Here is a 19,306-nt window from a genome sequence, read left to right as displayed (position 1 = left end):
AAATTTTGGGATTTCTCTATTTTTCGCTTTTTCAATTTTGATTTTTTTAAATTTTAGGTTTTTGGATCCCTTATCTTGTTTTTTTGAATTTTTCGATTTCTTGATTTTCCAGTTTTTCGATTTCTCAGTTTTTCAATTTTTCGATTTAACATTTTGTTTTAGTATCAAGTTTTTCAGAGTTACTAATTTTTCGATTTTTCTGTTTCGATGTTTGGGCTTTCCGATTTATCGATTTTTGTATATTTTAATTTTTGGACAACCTGATTTTTCAATTTTTTGACATTTTTTGATTTTCTGAATTTTTTTAAATTATTATCTATTTTTAAAAATTGAAATTTGAAGAGTAGAAAATCCTTCAATTTTTCGGATTTTCAATTTCGATTTTTTAAATTTTAGATTTTTTGATATCTTGATTTCTTGTTTTGTGTTTAATTTTGTGGTTTTCTGATTTTTCAGTTTTTCCATTTCTTAAATGCATATTTTTCAATTTTTCAAATTTTTTGATTTTACGATTTTTTGATGTTTCGCTTTCTCATTTTTGCAAGTTTTCGATTTCTCAATTTCTTAATATTTCAGTTCTGGGAATTTTTCAATTGCTAGTTTTTCCAACTTATCAATTTTTCAAATTTTTGATATTTCGATTTCTTGATTTTTCAATTTTTCGATTTATAAAAATTTCGATAGTTCGATGTTTCGGTTGTTCCTTTTTCCGATTTTTGAGTTTTATCAATTTTTTGATTTAACATTTTTTTTTAGTTTCAAGTTTTTCAGTTATTAATTTTTCGTTTGGGGAATCTCGATTACTTGATTTCTCGACCTTTTCATGTTTCCATTTCTCGATGTTTCAATTTTTCACTAATTCAATTTTTCGATTTTTCTGTGCTTCGATTTTTGGGCATTTCGATTTATAGAGTTATATATATTCAAATTTGTGGACAATCGAATTTTTCAATTTTTCGCCATTTTAATTTTCGAGATTTTTCTATTTATCTATTTTTCAAAACTCGAAGTTTGAAGAATCGAAAATCCTACAATTTTTCGGTTTTTCAATTTCGATTTTTTTAAATTTCAGATTTTTCGATTTCTATATTTCCGGTTTTTCTTTTAATTTTTTCGATTTCCGATTTTTCAATTTTACAAATTTTTTGATTTTACGATTTTTTTATGTTTCGATTTCTCGGTTTTCCAAGTTTTTGAATGTATCAATTTTTAAATATTTCAGTTTTTTGGAATTTGCGATTTTTAGATTTTCCAATTTTTCGATTTTTAAAATTTTTGACTTTTTGATATTTCGATGTCTCGATTTTTTAGTTTTTTAGTTTTAAGTTTTTCAGTTATTAATTTTTAGACTGGGCTATTTTGATTTCTCGATTTCTCGATCTTTTCATGTTTCGATTTTTCGATGTTATCAATTTTTCAACTATTCAATTTTTCTATTTCTTGGTGTTTCGATTTTTGGGCTTTTCGATTTATGCATTTTTGTATAGGTACTTATTCCAATTTTTGAACTATGGATGGATTTATTCGACATTTCAATTTTTGGAATTTTTCTATTTATGTATTTTTCAAAAATCGAAGGCTGAAGAATCCTAAATCTAAAATTTTTTATTTTTCGATTTCCTTTTTTTTTAGGTTTTCGGTTTTCCGATTTTTCAGTTTTTCAATTTTTTAAATGAACTTTTTTCAATTTTCAAAATTTTTTCAATTTTAGGATTTTTTAAGTTTTCAATTTCTCAATTTTTCAACATTTTAGTTTTTGGGAATTTTTCAATTTTTAGATTTCCCAATTTTTCACTTTCTAAAATTTTTAGCGTAACGAATTTTTGACCTTTCGATTTCTCTATTTTTCGGTTTTCGGTATATCGAATTATACAAATTTCGATGTTTTGATTTTTCGGTTGTTCAATTTCCCAATTTTTCAGTTTTTCAATTTTTCGATTTGACAATTCTTTTTTAGTTTTATGTTTTTCAATTATTAATTTTTCGTTTAGGGTATTTCGACTTCTTGATTTCTCGATATTTTTGTTTCAATTTCTCGATATTTCAATTTTTCAATTCTTTGGTGTTCGTAATTTTGGGCTTTTCGATTTATAAATTTTTGTATATGTATTCTAATTTTTGGACAATCCGTTTTTTCAATTTTTCGACATTTCAATTTTTGGAATTTTTCTATTTTTCAAAAATCCAAGCATGAAGAATCGAACATTCTTCAATTGATTTCTCGTTTTTTTTTAATTTTTCGACATATTCATTTTTGGAATTTTTCTATTTATCTATTATTCAAAAATCGAAGTTTGAAGAATCGAAAATCCTTCAATTTTTTGGTTTTTTTATTTTGATTTTTTTCAATTTTAGATTTTTCGATTTTATGATTTCTTAATTTTTTTTATTTTTAGATTTTCCGATTTTTCAGTTTTTCGCTTTCTTAAATACACATTTTCCAATTTTTTCATTTTAAAATTTGTTGATCTTTCGATTTCTCAGTTTTTCAAGTTTTTGGATTTCTCAATTTTTTAATATTTCAGTTATTGAAAAAGTTTCAACTTCTGGATTGTCCAATTTTTCGATTTCTAAAATGCTTTTCGCATTTTTAACACATAATTCGTTTTCTCGATTTTTCAGTTTTTCGATTTTTCAATTTATAGAGATTTCCATGTTTCGATTTTTCGGTTGTTCAATTTCCAGATTTTTCTGTTTTCAGTTCTTCGATTTAACTTTTTTTTATGTAGTTTTAAGTTTCCCAGTTATTTTTCGTTTGGGCTATTTCGATGTCTCGATTTCCCGAATTTTTCATGTTTCAATTTTTCTATGTTTAAATTTTTCAATTATTCCATTATTAAATTTCTCTGTATTTCGATTTTTGAGATTATAAATTTTTGTATATTCTAATTATTGGACAATCCGATTTTTCAATTTTTCGACATTTCAATTTTTGTGATTTTTCTATTTATTTTTCAAAAATTGAAATTTGAAGAAATTGTCGAAAATCCTTCAATTTTTCGGTTTTTTTTAAATCTAGATTTTTCGGTTTTTTCATTTCTCGTTGGTTTGAATTTTTCGCTTTTCCGATTTTTCAGTTTTTCGATTTCTTAAATGTACATTTTTCAATTTTTTTTAATTTTTTGATTTAATAATTTTTTGATGTTCGATTTCTCAGTTTTCAAGTTTTTGGATTTCTCAATTTTTCAATATTTCGCTTTTTTGTAAATTTTTCAATTTTCGGATTTTCCAATTTTTTGATGTTTAAAATTTTTAATCTTTCGAATTTTTGCCATATTTCGATTTCTCGATTTATAGCGATTTCGACATTTCGATTTTTCGGTTGTTTAATTTCCCGAGTTTTCAGTTTTTCAATTTTTCGATTTAACATTTTTTTTTAGTTTTAAGTTTCTCAGGTATTAATTTTTCGTTTGGGCTGTTTCGATGTCTCGATTTCTCGAACTTTTCATGTTTCGATTTTTCGATGTTTAAATTTTTCAATTATTCCATTATTAGATTTCTCTGTATTTCGATTTTTGAGATTATAGATTTTTGTATATTCTAATTTTTGGACAATCCGATTTTTCATTTTTTCGACATTTCAATTTTTGTGATTTTTCATTTATTTATTTTTCAAAAATTGAAGTTTGAATAAATTGTCGAAAATCCTTCAATTTGGTGGTTTTTCAATTTTGATTTTTTTAAATCTAGATTTTTCGGTTTCTTGTTTTTCAATTGTTTGGTGTTTGGAATTTTGGGCTTTCCGAATTATAAATTTTTGTATGTTTTCGAATTTTTGGACAACCCGTTTCTTCAATTTTTTTCAAAAATCCAAGCTTGAAGAATCGAACATTTTTCAAGTGATTTCTCGTTTTTTTTTTCATTTTTCGGTTATCCGATTTAGCAATTTTTTGATTTCTTAAATGCATTTTTTCGGTTTTTAAATTTTTCGATTTAACCTCTTTTTACTTCCCGAGCGTAAGCAAAGGAAGTATTGTAATCGAGTCCGTCGGCCGACTCTCTACTTTTACGTTTTCTCGATCTTTCATGACCCCTAGAAGACGAAGAAATAGGTCTCCCATTTCCGTCTGTCTGTCCGTCTGTCCGTCTGTCCGTCTGTCCGTCTGTCCGTCTGTCCGTCTGTTGTCACGGATTTTTATTAGACAGATAATCTCCGAAAGTACTGGACCGATTGTTGTGAAATTTTGTACTTATATTAAGAATATCATGTAGATGGTAAAACGCTAACCAAAATTTGTCGAATCATCCCCACCACTAAAGCGATGACGTCACTTCAAAATTGTACATAGTAAATGGGTTTTCAATTGTATAAAATAACATAGTCCTACACATGTAGTTTACAACTCTGAATCGAATTTTCACCCGAAACGTCCAGATTTTTGGAAAAAAAATCAAAATTATAAAACAACATTTTGAAATTTAATTTTTAATCTGCTAACCAGAATGCTTTGAAATGTTGCAGATGTTTTAAGGCTATAAAGAGCATCATAAATCTTTAGTCAAAAAATATTTGCTTATCCCCTCCAAAAACTTGATGACGTCAGCTCAAAAGTTTGTGGAATAAATCATATCTAAAATGTACAAAATATGATGAGTCTGTACTTGTGAACTATCACTCCATTAATATTTTTTGGATTTGCATATACAGGGTGACTCAAAAAAATTAATGAATGCGTAAATATATTTTATTGATTTAATCAGGAACTACAAAACCGAATGCTCTGAAATCTTGCAGATGTTTTAAGGTCATAAAGAGCATAATAAATGTTTAGTCAAAATATATTTGTTTATCCCCTCCAAAAACTTGATGACGTCAGCTCGAAAGTTTGCCGAATAAATCATATCTAAAATGTACAAAATATGATGAGCCTGTACTTGTCATTTATCACTCCATTCATATTTTTTGGATTTGCATATACAGAGTGACTCAAAAAAATTAATGAATGCGTAAATTTATTTTATTGATTTAATCAGGAACTACAAAACCGAATGCTTTGAAATCTTGCAGATGTTTTAAGGTTATAAAGAGCATAATAAATTTTTAGTCAAAATATATTTGGTTATCTTCTACAAAAAACTGATGACGTCAGCTCAAAAGTTTTCCGAATAAATCGTATCTAAAATGTACAAAATATGATGAGTCTGTACTTGTGATTTATCATTCCATTCATATTTTTGGATTTGCATATGCAGGGTGACTCAAAAAAATTAATGAAGGCGTGAATTTATTTTATCGATTTAATCAGGAATTACAAAACCGAATGCTTTGAAATCTTGGGAATATTTTAAAGTTATTATAAGCATGGTAAACTTTTGTTCAAAATGTATTTGTTCATCCCTCCTAAAAAAATTGATGACGTCACCCTTAAATTTTGCTGAATAAATCCTATCTAAAATGCAAAAAATATGATGAGTTTGTACTTGTGATTTATCATTCCATTCATATTTTTTAGATTTTCTTAAGAGGTGGTTCAAAAAAATTAATGAAGTCAATTTATTTTATTGATTAAATTAAAGGCAACACTTATTATTAGTATTACACCCCAACCCACCCAATTTGGTAGACACAAAATTTGTTAAAGGAAAAACTCGGTTGAAACATAAGGGTAGCACGCTTATTTACATCGACTTTAACATTACAGACCTGCATTTGTTTTATGCGTTCACTTGATTCCGCGAATATGAAATAGACATGTTTATAATCAACCAATTGTGAATTTCACCGTCAAGAATTAAAATAAAACCCAATGTTTTATATAATAAGCGGAAGTCGAAGCAATAAAACCGACGGTCGTTTTGTTTACAGTTTCTGTGTTTGGCTCTCACGTATGCTGTTACGCCTGTCATCTTAAATTAACAATGTTTATACATACACGATTTTCAGTTGCCTCTGATACGTAGGTATACGTGAGTAAATTGTTTCGTTATTTTATTGATTATTACAAATCAATATTCAAACGACCCAATTCATTTTCCCGAAAATTTGAGAATATAATAATTTTATTCTTAGTATTACACTACATCTATCCCAACTGATATACGTGTCCTTGCAAAAATGTTGATGACGTCATCGCAATTTGTTTTTAAATTCCCACTACAAAAATGTAATGAGAAAAAAAACACAATAGGCATGCAGTCGTCAAGTTTCCGACAGCGAGGGAAGTACTGTCTAAACTCTTTAGACCAATTTTTTGGGGTTGTTTCGATTTTTGGGCTTTTCTATTTATAGATTTTTGTATATTCCAATTTTTGGACAATCAAATTTTTCAATTTTTCGACATATTCATTTTTGGAATTTTTCTATTTACCAGTCTATTTTTCAAAAATCGAAGTTTGAAGAATCGAAAATACTTCAATTTTTTGGTTTTTTAATTTTGATTTTTTTCAATTTTAGATTTTTCGATTTCATGATTTTTTATTTTTTTTATTTTTCGATTTTTCGATTTTTCAGTTTTTCACATTCTTAAATGTACATTTTCCAATTTTTTCATTTTAAAATTTGCTGATCTTTCGATTTCTCAGTTTTTCAAGTTTTTGGATTTATCAATTTTTTAATATCTCAGTTATTGAAAAAGTTTCAACTTCTGGATTGCCCAGTTTTTTGATTTCTAAAATGCTTTTCGAATTTTTAACACATATTTCGTTTTCTCGATTTTTCAGTTTTTCGATTTTTCAATTTATAGAGATTTTCATGTTTCGATTTTTCGGTTGTTCAATTTCCAGATTTTTCTGTTTTCAGTTCTTCGTTTTAGCTTTTTTTTTATGTAGTTTTAAGTTTCCCAGTTATTTTTCGTTTGGGCTTTTCCTATTTCTCGATTTCTCGAACTTTTCATGTTTCGATTTTTCGATATTTAAATTATTCAATTATTCCATTATCATATTTCTCTGTATTTCGATTTTTGGGATTATAGATTTTTGTGTATTCTAATTTTTGGACAATCTGATTTTTCAATTTTTCGACATTTCAATTTTTGTGATTTTTCTATTTGTTTTTCAAAAATTGAAATTTGAAGAAATTGTCGAAAATCCTTCAATTTTTCGGTTTTTTTAAATCTAGATTTTTCGGTTTTTTCATTTCTCGTTGGTTTGAATTTTTCGCTTTTCCGATTTTTCAGTTTTTCGATTTCTTAAATGTACATTTTTAAATTTTTTTAAATTTTTTGATTTTATAATTTTTTGATGTTCGATTTCTCAGTTTTCAAGGTTTTGGATTTCTCAATTTTTCAATATTTCGCTTTTTTGTAAATTATTCAATTTTCGGATTTTCCAATTTTTGATGTTTAAAATTTTTAATCTTTCGAATTTTTGCCATATTTCGATTTCTCGATTTATAGCGATTTCGACATTTCGATTTTTCGGTTGTTCAATTTCCCGAGTTTTCAGTTTTTCAATTTTTCGATTTAACATTTTTTTTTAGTTTTAAGTTTCTCAGGTATTAATTTTTCGTTTGAGCTATTTCGATGTCTCGATTTCTCGAAATTTTCATGTTTCGATTTTTCGATGTTTAAATTTTTCAATTATTCCATTATTAGATTTCTCTGCATTTCGATTTTTGAGATTATAGATTTTTGTATATTCTAATTTTTGGACAATCCGATTTTTCATTTTTTCGACATTTCAATTTTTGTGATTTTTCATTTATTTATTTTTCAAAAATTGAAGTTTGAATAAATTGTCGAAAATCCTTCAATTTTGTGGTTTTTCAATTTTGATTTTTTTAAATCTAGATTTTTCGGTTTCTTGTTTTTCAATTGTTTGGTGTTCGGAATTTTGGGCTTTTCGATTTATAAATTTTTGTATATGTATTCTAATTTTTGGACAACCCATTTTTTCAATTTTTTTCAAAAATCCAAGCTTGAAGAATCGAACATTCTTGAATTGATTTCTCGTTTTTTTTTCATTTTTCGGTTTTCCGATTTAGCAAATTTTTGATTTCTTAAATGCATTTTTTGGGTTTTTAAATTTTTCGATTTAACCTTTTTTTTGGTGGTGTTTCGATTTTTTGGCTTTTCTATATGTAGATTTTTGTATATTCCAATTTTTAGACAATCAAATTTTTCAATTTTTCGACATATTCATTTTTTGGAATTTTTCTATTTATCTATTTTTCAAAAATCGAAGTTTGAAGAATCGAAAATACTTCAATTTTTTGGTTTTTTAATTTTGATTTTTTTCAGTTTTAGATTTTTCGATTTCATAATTTTTTATTTTTTTTATTTTTCGATTTTCCGATTTTTCAGTTTTTCGATTTCTTAAATGCACAATTTCCAATTTTTTTATTTTAGAATTTGTTGATCTTTTGATTTCTCAGTTTTTCAAGTTTTTTGATTTCCAATTTTTTTAATATCTCAGTTATTGAAAAACTTTCAACTTCTGGATTGTCCAATTTTTCGATTTCTAAAATGCTTTTCGAATTTTTAACACATATTTCGTTTTCTCTATTTTTCAGTTTTTCGATTTCTCGATTTACAGAGATTTTCGTGTTTCGAATTTTCGGTTGTCCAATTTCCCCATTTTTCAGTTTTTCAGTTCTTTTCTTCTCTTCGATTTAACTTTTACTTCCCGAGCGTAAGCAAAGGAAGTATTGTAATCGAGTCCGTCGGCCGACTCTCTACTTTTACGTTTTCTCGATCTTTCATGACTCCTAGAATACGAAAAAATAGGTCTCCCATTTCCGTCTGTCTGTCCGTCCGTCTGTCCGTCCGTCTGTCCGTCTGCCGTCCCGGATTTTTATTAGACAGATAATCTCCGAAAATACTTGACCGATTGTTGTGAAATTTTGTACTTATATTAGGAATATCATGTAGATGGTAAAACGCTAACCAAAATTTGTCTAATCATCCCCACCACTAATGCGATGACGTCACTTCAATATTGTACATAGTAAATGGGTCTTAAATTGTATAAAATAACATAGTCCTACACATGTAGTTTACGACTCCGAATTCAGTTTTTACCCGAAACGTCCAGATTTTTGGAAAAAAAATCAAAATCATAAAACAACATTTTGCAATTTAATTTTGAATCTGCTAACCCGAATGTTTTAAAATGTTGCAGATGTTTTAAGGCTCTAAAGAGCATCATAAATCTTTAGTCAAAATATATTTGGTTATCCCCTCCAAAAACTTGATGACGTCAGCTCAAAAGTTTGCCGAATAAATCCTATCTAAAATGTACAAAATATGATGCGTCTGTACTTGTGATATATCACTCCATTCATATTTTTTGGATTTGCATATACAGGGTGACACAAAAAAAATTAATGAATGCGCAAAATTTATTTTACTGATTTACTCAGGAACTACAAAACCGAATGCTTTGAAATCTTGAAGATGTTTTAAAATTATCATAAGCATGGTAAATTTTTGATCAAAATGTATTTGGTCGTCCCCTCCTAAAAAATTTATGACGTCACCACAAAATTTTGCTGAATAAATCCTATCTAAAATGTAGAAAATATGGTGAGTCTCTTGTTGTGATTTATCATTCCATTCAAATTTTTTCGATTTGCATATACAGGGTGACTCAAAAAATTAATGAATGCGTCAATTTATTTTATTGATTTAATCAGGAATTACACAACCGAATGCTTTGAAATCTTGGAGATGTTTTAAAGTTATCATAAGCATGGTAATTCTTTTATCAAAATGTATTTGCTCATCCCAACTAAAAAATTGATGACGTCACCCCAAAATTTTGCTGAATAAATCCTATCTAAAATGTACAAAATATGGTGAGTCTCTTCTTGTGATTTATCATACCATTCAAATTTTTTCGATTTGCACATACAGGGTGACCGAAAAAAATTAATGAATGCGTCAATTTATTTTATTGATTTAATCAGGAATTACAGAACCGAATGCTTTGAAATCTTGGAGATGTTTTAAAGTTATCATAAGCACGTTAACGTTTTTATCAAAAAGTATTTGCTAATCCCCCCTCAAAAAATTTGATGACGTCAGCTCGAAAGTTTGCCGAATAAATCCTATCTAAAGCGTAAAAATATGATGAGTCTGTACTTGTGATTTATCACTTCATTCATATTGTTTAGATTTTCTTAAGAGGTGGCTCAAAAAAATTAATGAAGTTAATTTATTTTATTGATTAAATTAAAGGCAACACTTATTATTAGTATTACACCCCAACCAACCCAATTTGGTAGACACAAAATTTTTTAAAGTAAAAACTCGGTTGAAACATAAGGGTAGCACGCTTATTTACATCGGCTTTAACATTACAGACGTGCATTTGTTTTATGCGCTGACTATAGGTTCCGCGAATGTGGAATAGACATGTTTATAATCAACCAATTGTGAATTTCACCGTCAAAAATAAAAATAAAACCCAATGTTTTATATATTAAGCGGAAGTCGAAGCAATAAAACCGATGGTCGTTTTGTTTACAGTTTCACTGTTTGACTCTCACGTATGCTGTTACGCTTATTGTCATCTTAAATTAAGAAAATTATTTATACATAAACGATTTTCAGTTGCCGTATACGTGAGTAAATTCTTTCGTTATTTTATTGATTATAAAAAATTAATATTCAAAACGACCCAATTCATTTTCCCGAAAATTTGGGAATACAATAATTTTATTCTTAGTATTACACTACATCTATCCCAACTGTTATACGTGTCCTTGCAAAAATGTTGATGACGTCATCGCAATTTTTTTTAAATTCCCACTACAAAAATGTAATGAGAAAAAAACACAATAGCCATGCAGTCAAGTTTCCGACAGCGAGGGAAGTACTGTCTAAACTCTTTAGACCAATTTTTTTTATGTAGTTTTAATTTTCTCAGTTATTTTTCGTTTGGGCTTTTCCGATTTCTCGATTTCTCGAACTTTTTATGTTTCGATTTTTCGATGTTTAAATTTTTCAATTATTCCATTATTAGATTTCTCTGAATTTCGATTTTTGAGATTAGAGATTTTTGTATATTCTAATTTTTGGACAATCCGATTTTTCATTTTTTCGACATTTCAATTTTTGTGATTTTTCATTTATTTATTTTTCAAAAATTGAAGTTTGAATAAATTGTCGAAAATCCTTCAATTTTTCGGTTTTTTGATTTCTCGTTGGTTTGAATTTTTCCGTTTTTCGATTTCTTAAATGCACATTTTCCAATTTTTTCATTTTTAAATTTGTTGATTTTTCGATTTCTCAGTTTTTCAAGTTTTTGGATTTCTCAGTTTTTTAATATTTCAGTTATTGAAAAAGTTTCAACTTCTGGATTGTCCAATTTTTCGATTTCTAAAATGCTTTTCGAATTTTTAACACATATTTCGTTTTCTCGATTTTTCAGTTTTTCGATTTTTCAATTTATAGAGATTTCCATATTTCGATTTTTCGGTTGTTCAATTTCCAGATTTTTCTGTTTTTCAGTTCTTCGATTTAACTTTTTTTATGTAGTTTTAAGTTTCCCAGTTATTTTTCGTTTGGGCTTTTCCTATTTCTCGATTTCTCGAATTTTTCATGTTTCGATTTTTCGATGTTTAAATTTTTCAATTATTCCATTATTAGATTTCTCTGTATTTCGATTTTTGGGATTATAGATTTTTGTGTATTCTAGTTTTTGGATAGTCCGATTTTTCATTTTTTCGACATTTCAATTTTTGTGATTATTCTATTTGTTTTTCAAAAATTGAAATTTGAAGAAATTGTCGAAAATCCTTCAATTTTTCGTTTTTTTTTAAATCTAGATTTTTCGGTTTTTTCATTTCTAGTTGGTTTGAATTTTTCGCTTTTCCGATTTTTCAGTTTTTCGATTTCTTAAATGTACATTTTTCAATTTTTTTTAATTTTTTGATTTTATAATTTTTTGATGTTCGATTTCTCAGTTTTCAAAGTTTTGGATTTCTCAATTTTTCAATATTTCGCTTTTTTTGTAAATTTTTCAATTTTCGGATTTTCCAATTTTTGATGTTTAAAATTTTTAATCTTTCGAATTTTTGCCATATTTCGATTTCTCGATTTATAGCGATTTCGACATTTCGATTTTTCGGTTGTTCAATTTCCCGAGTTTTCAGTTTTTCAATTTTTCGATTTAACATTTTTTTTTAGTTTTAAGTTTCTCAGGTATTAATTTTTCGTTTGGGCTTTTCCGATTTCTCGATTTCTCGAACTTTTCATGTTTCGATTTTTCGACGTTTAAATTTTTCAATTATTCCATTATTAGATTTCTCTGTATTTCGATTTTTGAGATTATAGATTTTTGTATATTCTAATTTTTGGACAATCCGATTTTTCATTTTTTCGACATTTCAATTTTTGTGATTTTTCATTTATTTATTTTTCAAAAATTGAAGTTTGAATAAATTGTCGAAAATCCTTCAATTTTTCGGTTTTTTGATTTCTCGTTGGTTTGAATTTTTCCGTTTTCCGATTTTTCAGTTTCTCGATTTCTTAAATGCACATTTTCCAATTATTTCGTTTTTTAAATTTGTTGATTTTTCGATTTCTCAGTTTTTCAAGTTTTTGGATTTCTCAGTTTTTTAATATTTCAGTTATTGAAAAAGTTTCAACTTCTGGATTGTCCAATTTTTCGATTTCTAAAATGCTTTTCGAATTTTTAACACATATTTCGTTTTCTCGATTTTTCAGTTTTTCGATTTTTCAATTTATAGAGATTTCCATATTTCGATTTTTCAGTTGTTCAATTTCCAGATTTTTCTGTTTTTCAGTTCTTCGATTTAACTTTTTTTATGTAGTTTTAAGTTTCCCAGTTATTTTTCGTTTGGGCTTTTCCTATTTCTCGATTTCTCGAATTTTTCATGTTTCGATTTTTCGATGTTTAAATTTTTCAATTATTCCATTATTAGATTTCTCTGTATTTCGATTTTTGGGATTATAGATTTTTGTGTATTCTAGTTTTTGGATAGTCCGATTTTTCATTTTTTCGACATTTCAATTTTTGTGATTTTTCTATTTGTTTTTCAAAAATTGAAGTTTGAAGAAATTGTCGAAAATCCTTCAATTTTTCGATTTTTTTTAAATCTAGATTTTTCGGTTTTTTGATTTCTCGTTGGTTTGAATTTTTAGGTTTTCCGATTTTTCAGTTTTTCGATTTCTTAAATGTACATTTTTCAATTTTTTTAATTTTTTTGATTTTATAATTTTTGGATGTTCGATTTCTCAATTTTCAAGTTTTTGGATTTCTCAATTTTTCAATATTTCGCTTTTTTGTAAATTATTCAATTTTCGGATTTTCCAATTTTTTAATGTTTAAAATTTCTAATCATTCGAATTTTTGCCATATTTCGATTTCTCGATTTATAGCGATTTCGACATTTCGATTTTTCGGTTGTTCAATTTCCCGAGTTTTCAGTTTTTCAATTTTTCGATTTAACATTTTTTTTGTTGTAAGATTCTCAGGTATTAATTTTTCGTTTGGGCTATTTCGATGTCACGATTTCTCGAATTTTTCATGTTTCAATTTTTCGATGTTTAAATTTTTCAATTATTCCATTATTAAATTTCTCTGTATTTCGATTTTTGAGATTATAGATTTTCGTATATTCTAATTTTTGGACAATCCGATTTTTTAATTTTTCGACATTTCAATTTTTGTGATTTTTCCATTTATTTATTTTTCAAAAATTGAAGTTTGAATAAATTGTCGAAAATCCCTCAAAGTTTCGGTTTTTTGATTTCTCGTTGGTTTGAATTTTTCCATTTTCCGATTTTTCAGTTCTTCGATTTCTTAAATGCACATTTTCCAATTTTTTCATTTTAAAATTTGTTGATCTTTCGATTTCTCAGTTTTTCAAGTTTTTGGATTTCTCAGTTGTTTAATATTTCAGTTATTGAAAAAGTTTCAACTTCTGGATTGTCCAATTTTTTGATTTCTTAAATGCATTTTTTGGGTTTTTTTAACATTTTCGATTTAACCTTTTTTTTTGGTGGTGTTTCTATATGTAGATTTTTGTATATTCCAATTTTTGGACAATCAAATTTTTCAATTTTTCGACATATTCATTTTTGGAATTTTTCTGTTTATCTATTTTTCAAAAATCGAAGTTTGAAGAATCGAAAATACTTCAATTTTTTGGTTTTTTAATTTTAATTTTTTTCAATTTTAGATTTTGCGATTTCATGATTTTAATTTTTTTTATTTTTCGATTTTCCGATTTTTCAGTTTTTCGATTTCTTAAATGCACGTTTTCCAATTTTTTGATTTTAGAATTTGTTGATTTTGCGATTTCTCAGTTTTTCAAGTTTTTGGATCTCTTAATTTTTTAATATCTCAGTTATTGAAAAAGTTTCGAATTCTGGATTGTCCAATTTTTAGATTTCTAAAATGCTTTTCGAATTTTTAACACATATTTCGATTTCTCAATTTACAGAGATTTCCGTGTTTCGATTTTTCGGTTGTGCAATTTCCCCATTTTTCAGTTTTTTCTTCTCTTCGATTTAACTTTTTTTATGTAGTTTTAAGTTTCTCAGTTATTTTTCGTTTGGGCTTTTCCAATTTCTCGATTTTTGAGATTACAGATTTTTGTATATTCTAATTTTTGGACAATCCGATTTTTCAATTTTTCGACATTTCAATTTTTGTGATTTTTCTATTTATTTATTTTTCAAAAAGTGAAATTTGAAGAAATTGTCTAAAATCCTTCAATTTTTCGGTTTTTTGATTTCTCGTTGGTTTTAATTTTTCCGTTTTCTGATTTTTCAGTTCTTCGATTTCTTAAATGCACATTTTCCAATTTTTTCATTTTAAAATTTGTTGATCTTTCGATATCTCAGTTTTTGGATTGTCCAAATTTTCGATTTCAAAAATGTTTTTCGAATTTTTCACACATATTTCGTTTTCTCGATTTACAGAGATTTGCGTGTTTCGATTTTTCGGTTGTCCAATTTCCGCATTTTTCAGTTTTTCAGTTTTTTCTTCTTTTCGATTTAACTTTTTTTTATGTAGTTTTAAGTTTCTCAGTTGTTTTTTGTTTAGGCTTTTCCGATTTCTCGATTTCTCGAACTTTTCATGTTTCGATTTTTGGATGTTTAAATTTTTCAATTATTCCATTAATAGATTTCTCTGTATTTCGATTTTTGAGATTATAGATTTTTGTATATTCTAATTTTTGGCCAATCCGATTTTTCAATTTTTCGACATTTCAATTTTTGTGATTTTTCTATTTATTTATTTTTCAAAAATTGAAGTTTGAATAAATTGTCGAAAATCCTTCAATTTTTCGGTTTTTTGATTTCTCGTTGGTTTGAATTTTTCCGTTTTCCGATTTTTTAGTTCTTCGATTTCTTAAATGCACATTTTCCAATTTTTTCATTTCAAAATTTGTTGATCTTTCGATTTATCAGTTTTTCAAGTTGTTGGATTTCTCAATTTTTTAATATTTCAGTTATTGAAAAAGTTTCAACTTCTGGATTGTCCAATTTTTCGATTTCTAAAATGCTTTTCGAATTTTTAACACATATTTCGTTTTCTTGATTTACAGAGATTTCCGTGTTTCGATTTTTCGGTTGTCCAATTTCCCCGTTTTTCAGTTTTTCAGTTCTTTTCTTCTCTTCGATTTAACTTTTTTTTTGTAGTTTTAAGTTTCTCAGTTATTTTTCGTTTAGGCTTTTCCGATTTCTCGATTTCTCGAACTTTTCATGTTTCGATTTTTGGATGTTTAAATTTTTCAATTATTCCATTAATAGATTTCTCTGTATTTCGATTTTTGAGATTATAGATTTTTGTATATTCTAATTTTTGGACAATCCGATTTTTCAATTTTTCGACATTTCAATTTCTGTGATTTTTCTATTTATTTATTTTTCAAAAATTGAAGTTTGAATAAATTGTCGAAAATCCTTCAATTTTTCGGTTTTTTGATTTCTCGTTGGTTTGAATTTTTCCGTTTTCCGATTTTTCAGTTCTTCGATTTCTTAAATGCACATTTTCCAATTTTTTCATTTTAAAATTTGTTGATCTTTCGATTTCTCAGTTGTTCAAGTTTTTGGATTTCTCAATTTTTTTATATTTCAGTTATTGAAAAAGTTTCAACTTCTGGATTGTCCAATTTTTCGATTTCTAAAATGCGTTTCGAATTTTTAACACATTTCGTTTTCCCGATGTTTCAGTTTTTCGATTTCTCGATTTACAGAGATTTCCGTGTTTCGATTTTTCGGTTGTCGCATTTCCCCATTTTTCAGTTTTTCAGTTCTTTTCTTCTCTTCGATTTAACTTTTTTTTGTAGTTTTAAGTTTCTCAGTTATTTTTCGTTTAGGCTTTTCCGATTTTTCGATTTCTCGAACTTTTCATGTTTCGATTTTTGGATGTTTAAATTTTTCAATTATTCCATTAATAGATTTCTCTGTATTTCGATTTTTGAGATTATAGATTTTTGTATATTCTAATTTTTGGACAATCCGATTTTTCAATTTTTCGACATTTCAATTTTTGTGATTTTTCTATTTATTTATTTTTCAAAAATTGAAGTTTGAATAAATTGTCGAAAATCCTTCAATTTTTCGGTTTTTTGATTTCTCGTTGGTTTGAATTTTTCCGTTTTCCGATTTTTTAGTTCTTCGATTTCTTAAATGCACATTTTCCAATTTTTTCATTTTAAAATTTGTTGATCTTTCGAAATCTCAGTTTTTCAAGTTTTTAGATTTCTCAATTTTTTCATATTTCAGTTATTGAAAAAGTTTCAACTTTTGGATTGTCCAATTTTTCGATTTCTAAAATGTTTTTCGAATTTTTAACACATATTTCGTTTTCTCGATTCTTCAGTTTTTCGATTTCTCGATTCACAGAGATTTCCGTGTTTCGATTTTTCGGTTGTCCAATTTCCCCTTTTTTCAGTTTTTCAGTTCTTTTCTTCTCTTCGATTTAACTTTTTTTATGTAGTTTTAAGTTTCTCAGTTGTTTTTCGTTTGGGCTTTTCCGATTTCTCGATTTTTCGAACTTCTCATGATTCGATTTTTCGATGTTTAAATTTTTCAATTCTTCCATTAATAGATTTGTCTGTATTTCGATTTTTGAGATTATTGATTTTTGTATATTCTAATTCTTGGACAATCCGATTTTTCAATTTTTCGACATTTCAATTTCTGTGATTTTTCTGTTTATTTATTTTTCAAAAATTGAAGTTTGAAAAAATTGTCGAAAATCCTTCAATTTTGTGGTTTTTCAATTTTGATTTTTTTAAATCTAGATTTTTCGGTTTCTTGATTTGTCGTTGGTTTGAATTTTTCGGTTTTTCGATTTCTCAGTTTTTTGATTTCTTAAATGTACATTTTTTAATTTTTCAGTTTTTTTGATTTCTCAATTTTTCGTTTTTAATTTTTGTTAGCATTTGACCATCTCTAATAAAAATCCGGGACAGTAGACAGACGGATAGACGCACAGACGGACAGACGGACAGACGGACAGACGGACAGACGGACAGACGGACAGACGGACAGACGGAAACGGGAGACCAACCACAAGCGGAAAGTCGTCCGATGGACTCGATTAGCTTATGCTCAGTAAGTAATAACTCAGGAGTCTTTTAATGTACGAAAGGCATATTCTGTGAACTATAATTTAATTTAAATAGTCTGTAGCCGTTTGTTTTCTTTTCTGTAATATTTCATTGTGGTTTATTTAAGGTTGTGGGCTTATCGACCGCACACAGCACAAAAACTGCGTAACTATTTCCTTTAATCCTTTTCAATATTTCAACACCTGGGGTCTTTTGTTCGGTAAATAAAGAGCCGCGAAACGAAATTGGAAAAGCAACTGAGTTCATTAGTTTGTCAGAAATTTTACAGGTTTTTAACAAATACGCACAAATGCTATAATTTATACTTTAAGGTTGTATTAAATCGAATCCCAGTCTGAAGTTCTTGCTTTTAAAATTATGTCATATTTTATAATTAGACTCCAATTTGCTGTACTCAATAATAAACGTTCAGATTCAAAGCTCCGAATTTAATACCAAAACTGGATTATTCAAGTCTGCGTATAAATTTGCAATAAATCGAATTTCAGATACTTACGAGATTTGAACGTCGAAAATATTTAGTTTTTCATAATTTCGTTCAAATTTTGTTCTTGCTCAGTTTTATTAAATCACAAAAAAAATTTAAATAAATTTCAAGTTTTCATTCTTACAACTTATGGCATGAAATCACACCACGTCGAAAAATTTCACCTTCGTGTATTGCAGCCACAAACCCATCACATTTGATCTTTATTCCTGTCGAAAAAAACCCATCAGAAACAACTCCCATCATCCAGCAAAATAAAAATCCCACTTCGCCTGACAAATCTTCATAAACCCAACTCCGTCAGTAAAAACGTATTCGCACATCCTGGCGGTTCCACACGAAAAAAGCCCACACGTTCCGTGTCTATTTTCGTTCCAAAACTAGACCATCAAGATAAACTCACTCCTGCTCCAGCGCGTCGGCGATCCTCTGCTTCTCCACCAGCTTGTAGTAGATCTTCGTCTGCCACTCGTCGTCGCTCGGGAGCACGAAGTCGTAGGGCTCTTCGTCGCGGAACATCCCGCCGCCCTCCACGTCCAACATCTTCCGCATCAGCTGCGGCAGGATCGCGAATATGTTGCCATCTCCGAGGGAACTGAGGTTGACCCACAGCTGATGCTCGCTTTCCTGTGCGTCGCCCATCCTGGTGCGATGTACAGCTGGCCCGGAAGAAAAAACATGCGATTAGGCCGTAAATAAAAAATAACTAATGAGTATTGATCACGGCATGCATTGCGATGGGGGCGGGAGGCCGGGGGCGGCCTTGGCTAAACGAGCTTTGAACGCATAAAAATTCGACCTAAAAAATACCAGATCACCGATCTCGTCTCCAAAGATAAAATAGGAATTTTCTGTACGCGCATTTTTTTGTGTGAGTTTTTTTTGTGTCCTGTGCGACTTTGCGACCAGCTGTGTGTGTTCAAATTTCGGCTTATTTATGGTTCGTTCGACTTCATCCGTTTTATGGTAGATAAGAATTCAACGAAACTAATTTAATGTCGTACGGGTTGACATAAATGTCGTGTATCGGTGAATATATAATTTGGCATCGATTTCCATTCAGAATTCATAATTTCGTTTTTAATAAAAGAATTTTATGATTTGGATGCGAGCCTAATTTTGGCTCGGCACGAAAACTGCCTCGGAGAGTTTCATTTTTATTATTAATTGTATGGTTGTCAAAAAAATTACTACGTCTGGTTAAAAATGGCTGCATTTAAATGAAGTATGAAGAAGCGTGTCTTTTTTAGAGGGAAATTAAAAATATTGGATAAAATAGCGAAACTAGGAAAAGTTGAACAGGTTTTAAATGAATTTGCTCGATG

General features: G+C 27.9%; 1 protein-coding gene across 1 annotated transcript in view; it reads right to left on the bottom strand.

Moving 5' to 3' along the window:
• Positions 1 to 18,623, bottom strand: part of LOC135124860 (uncharacterized) — a 32,217-nt gene extending 13,594 nt beyond the window's left edge. The window contains exon 1 of the mRNA XM_064050082.1: positions 18,385 to 18,623. Coding sequence (XP_063906152.1) covers positions 18,385 to 18,623 — 239 coding nt within the window. The remainder of the gene's footprint in view (positions 1 to 18,384) is intronic.
• Positions 18,624 to 19,306: the final 683 nt, after the last annotated feature.

This window comes from Zophobas morio, unplaced genomic scaffold (genome assembly GCF_036711695.1).
Source record: "Zophobas morio isolate AGI-343-1 ecotype UQ-CSIRO unplaced genomic scaffold, CSIRO_AGI_Zmor_V1 ptg000008l, whole genome shotgun sequence".
NCBI classification, from domain to species: domain Eukaryota; kingdom Metazoa; phylum Arthropoda; class Insecta; order Coleoptera; family Tenebrionidae; genus Zophobas; species Zophobas morio.
The sequence above is the reverse complement of the archived record's forward strand: the minus strand, read 5'-3'. Positions and strand labels throughout refer to the sequence as shown.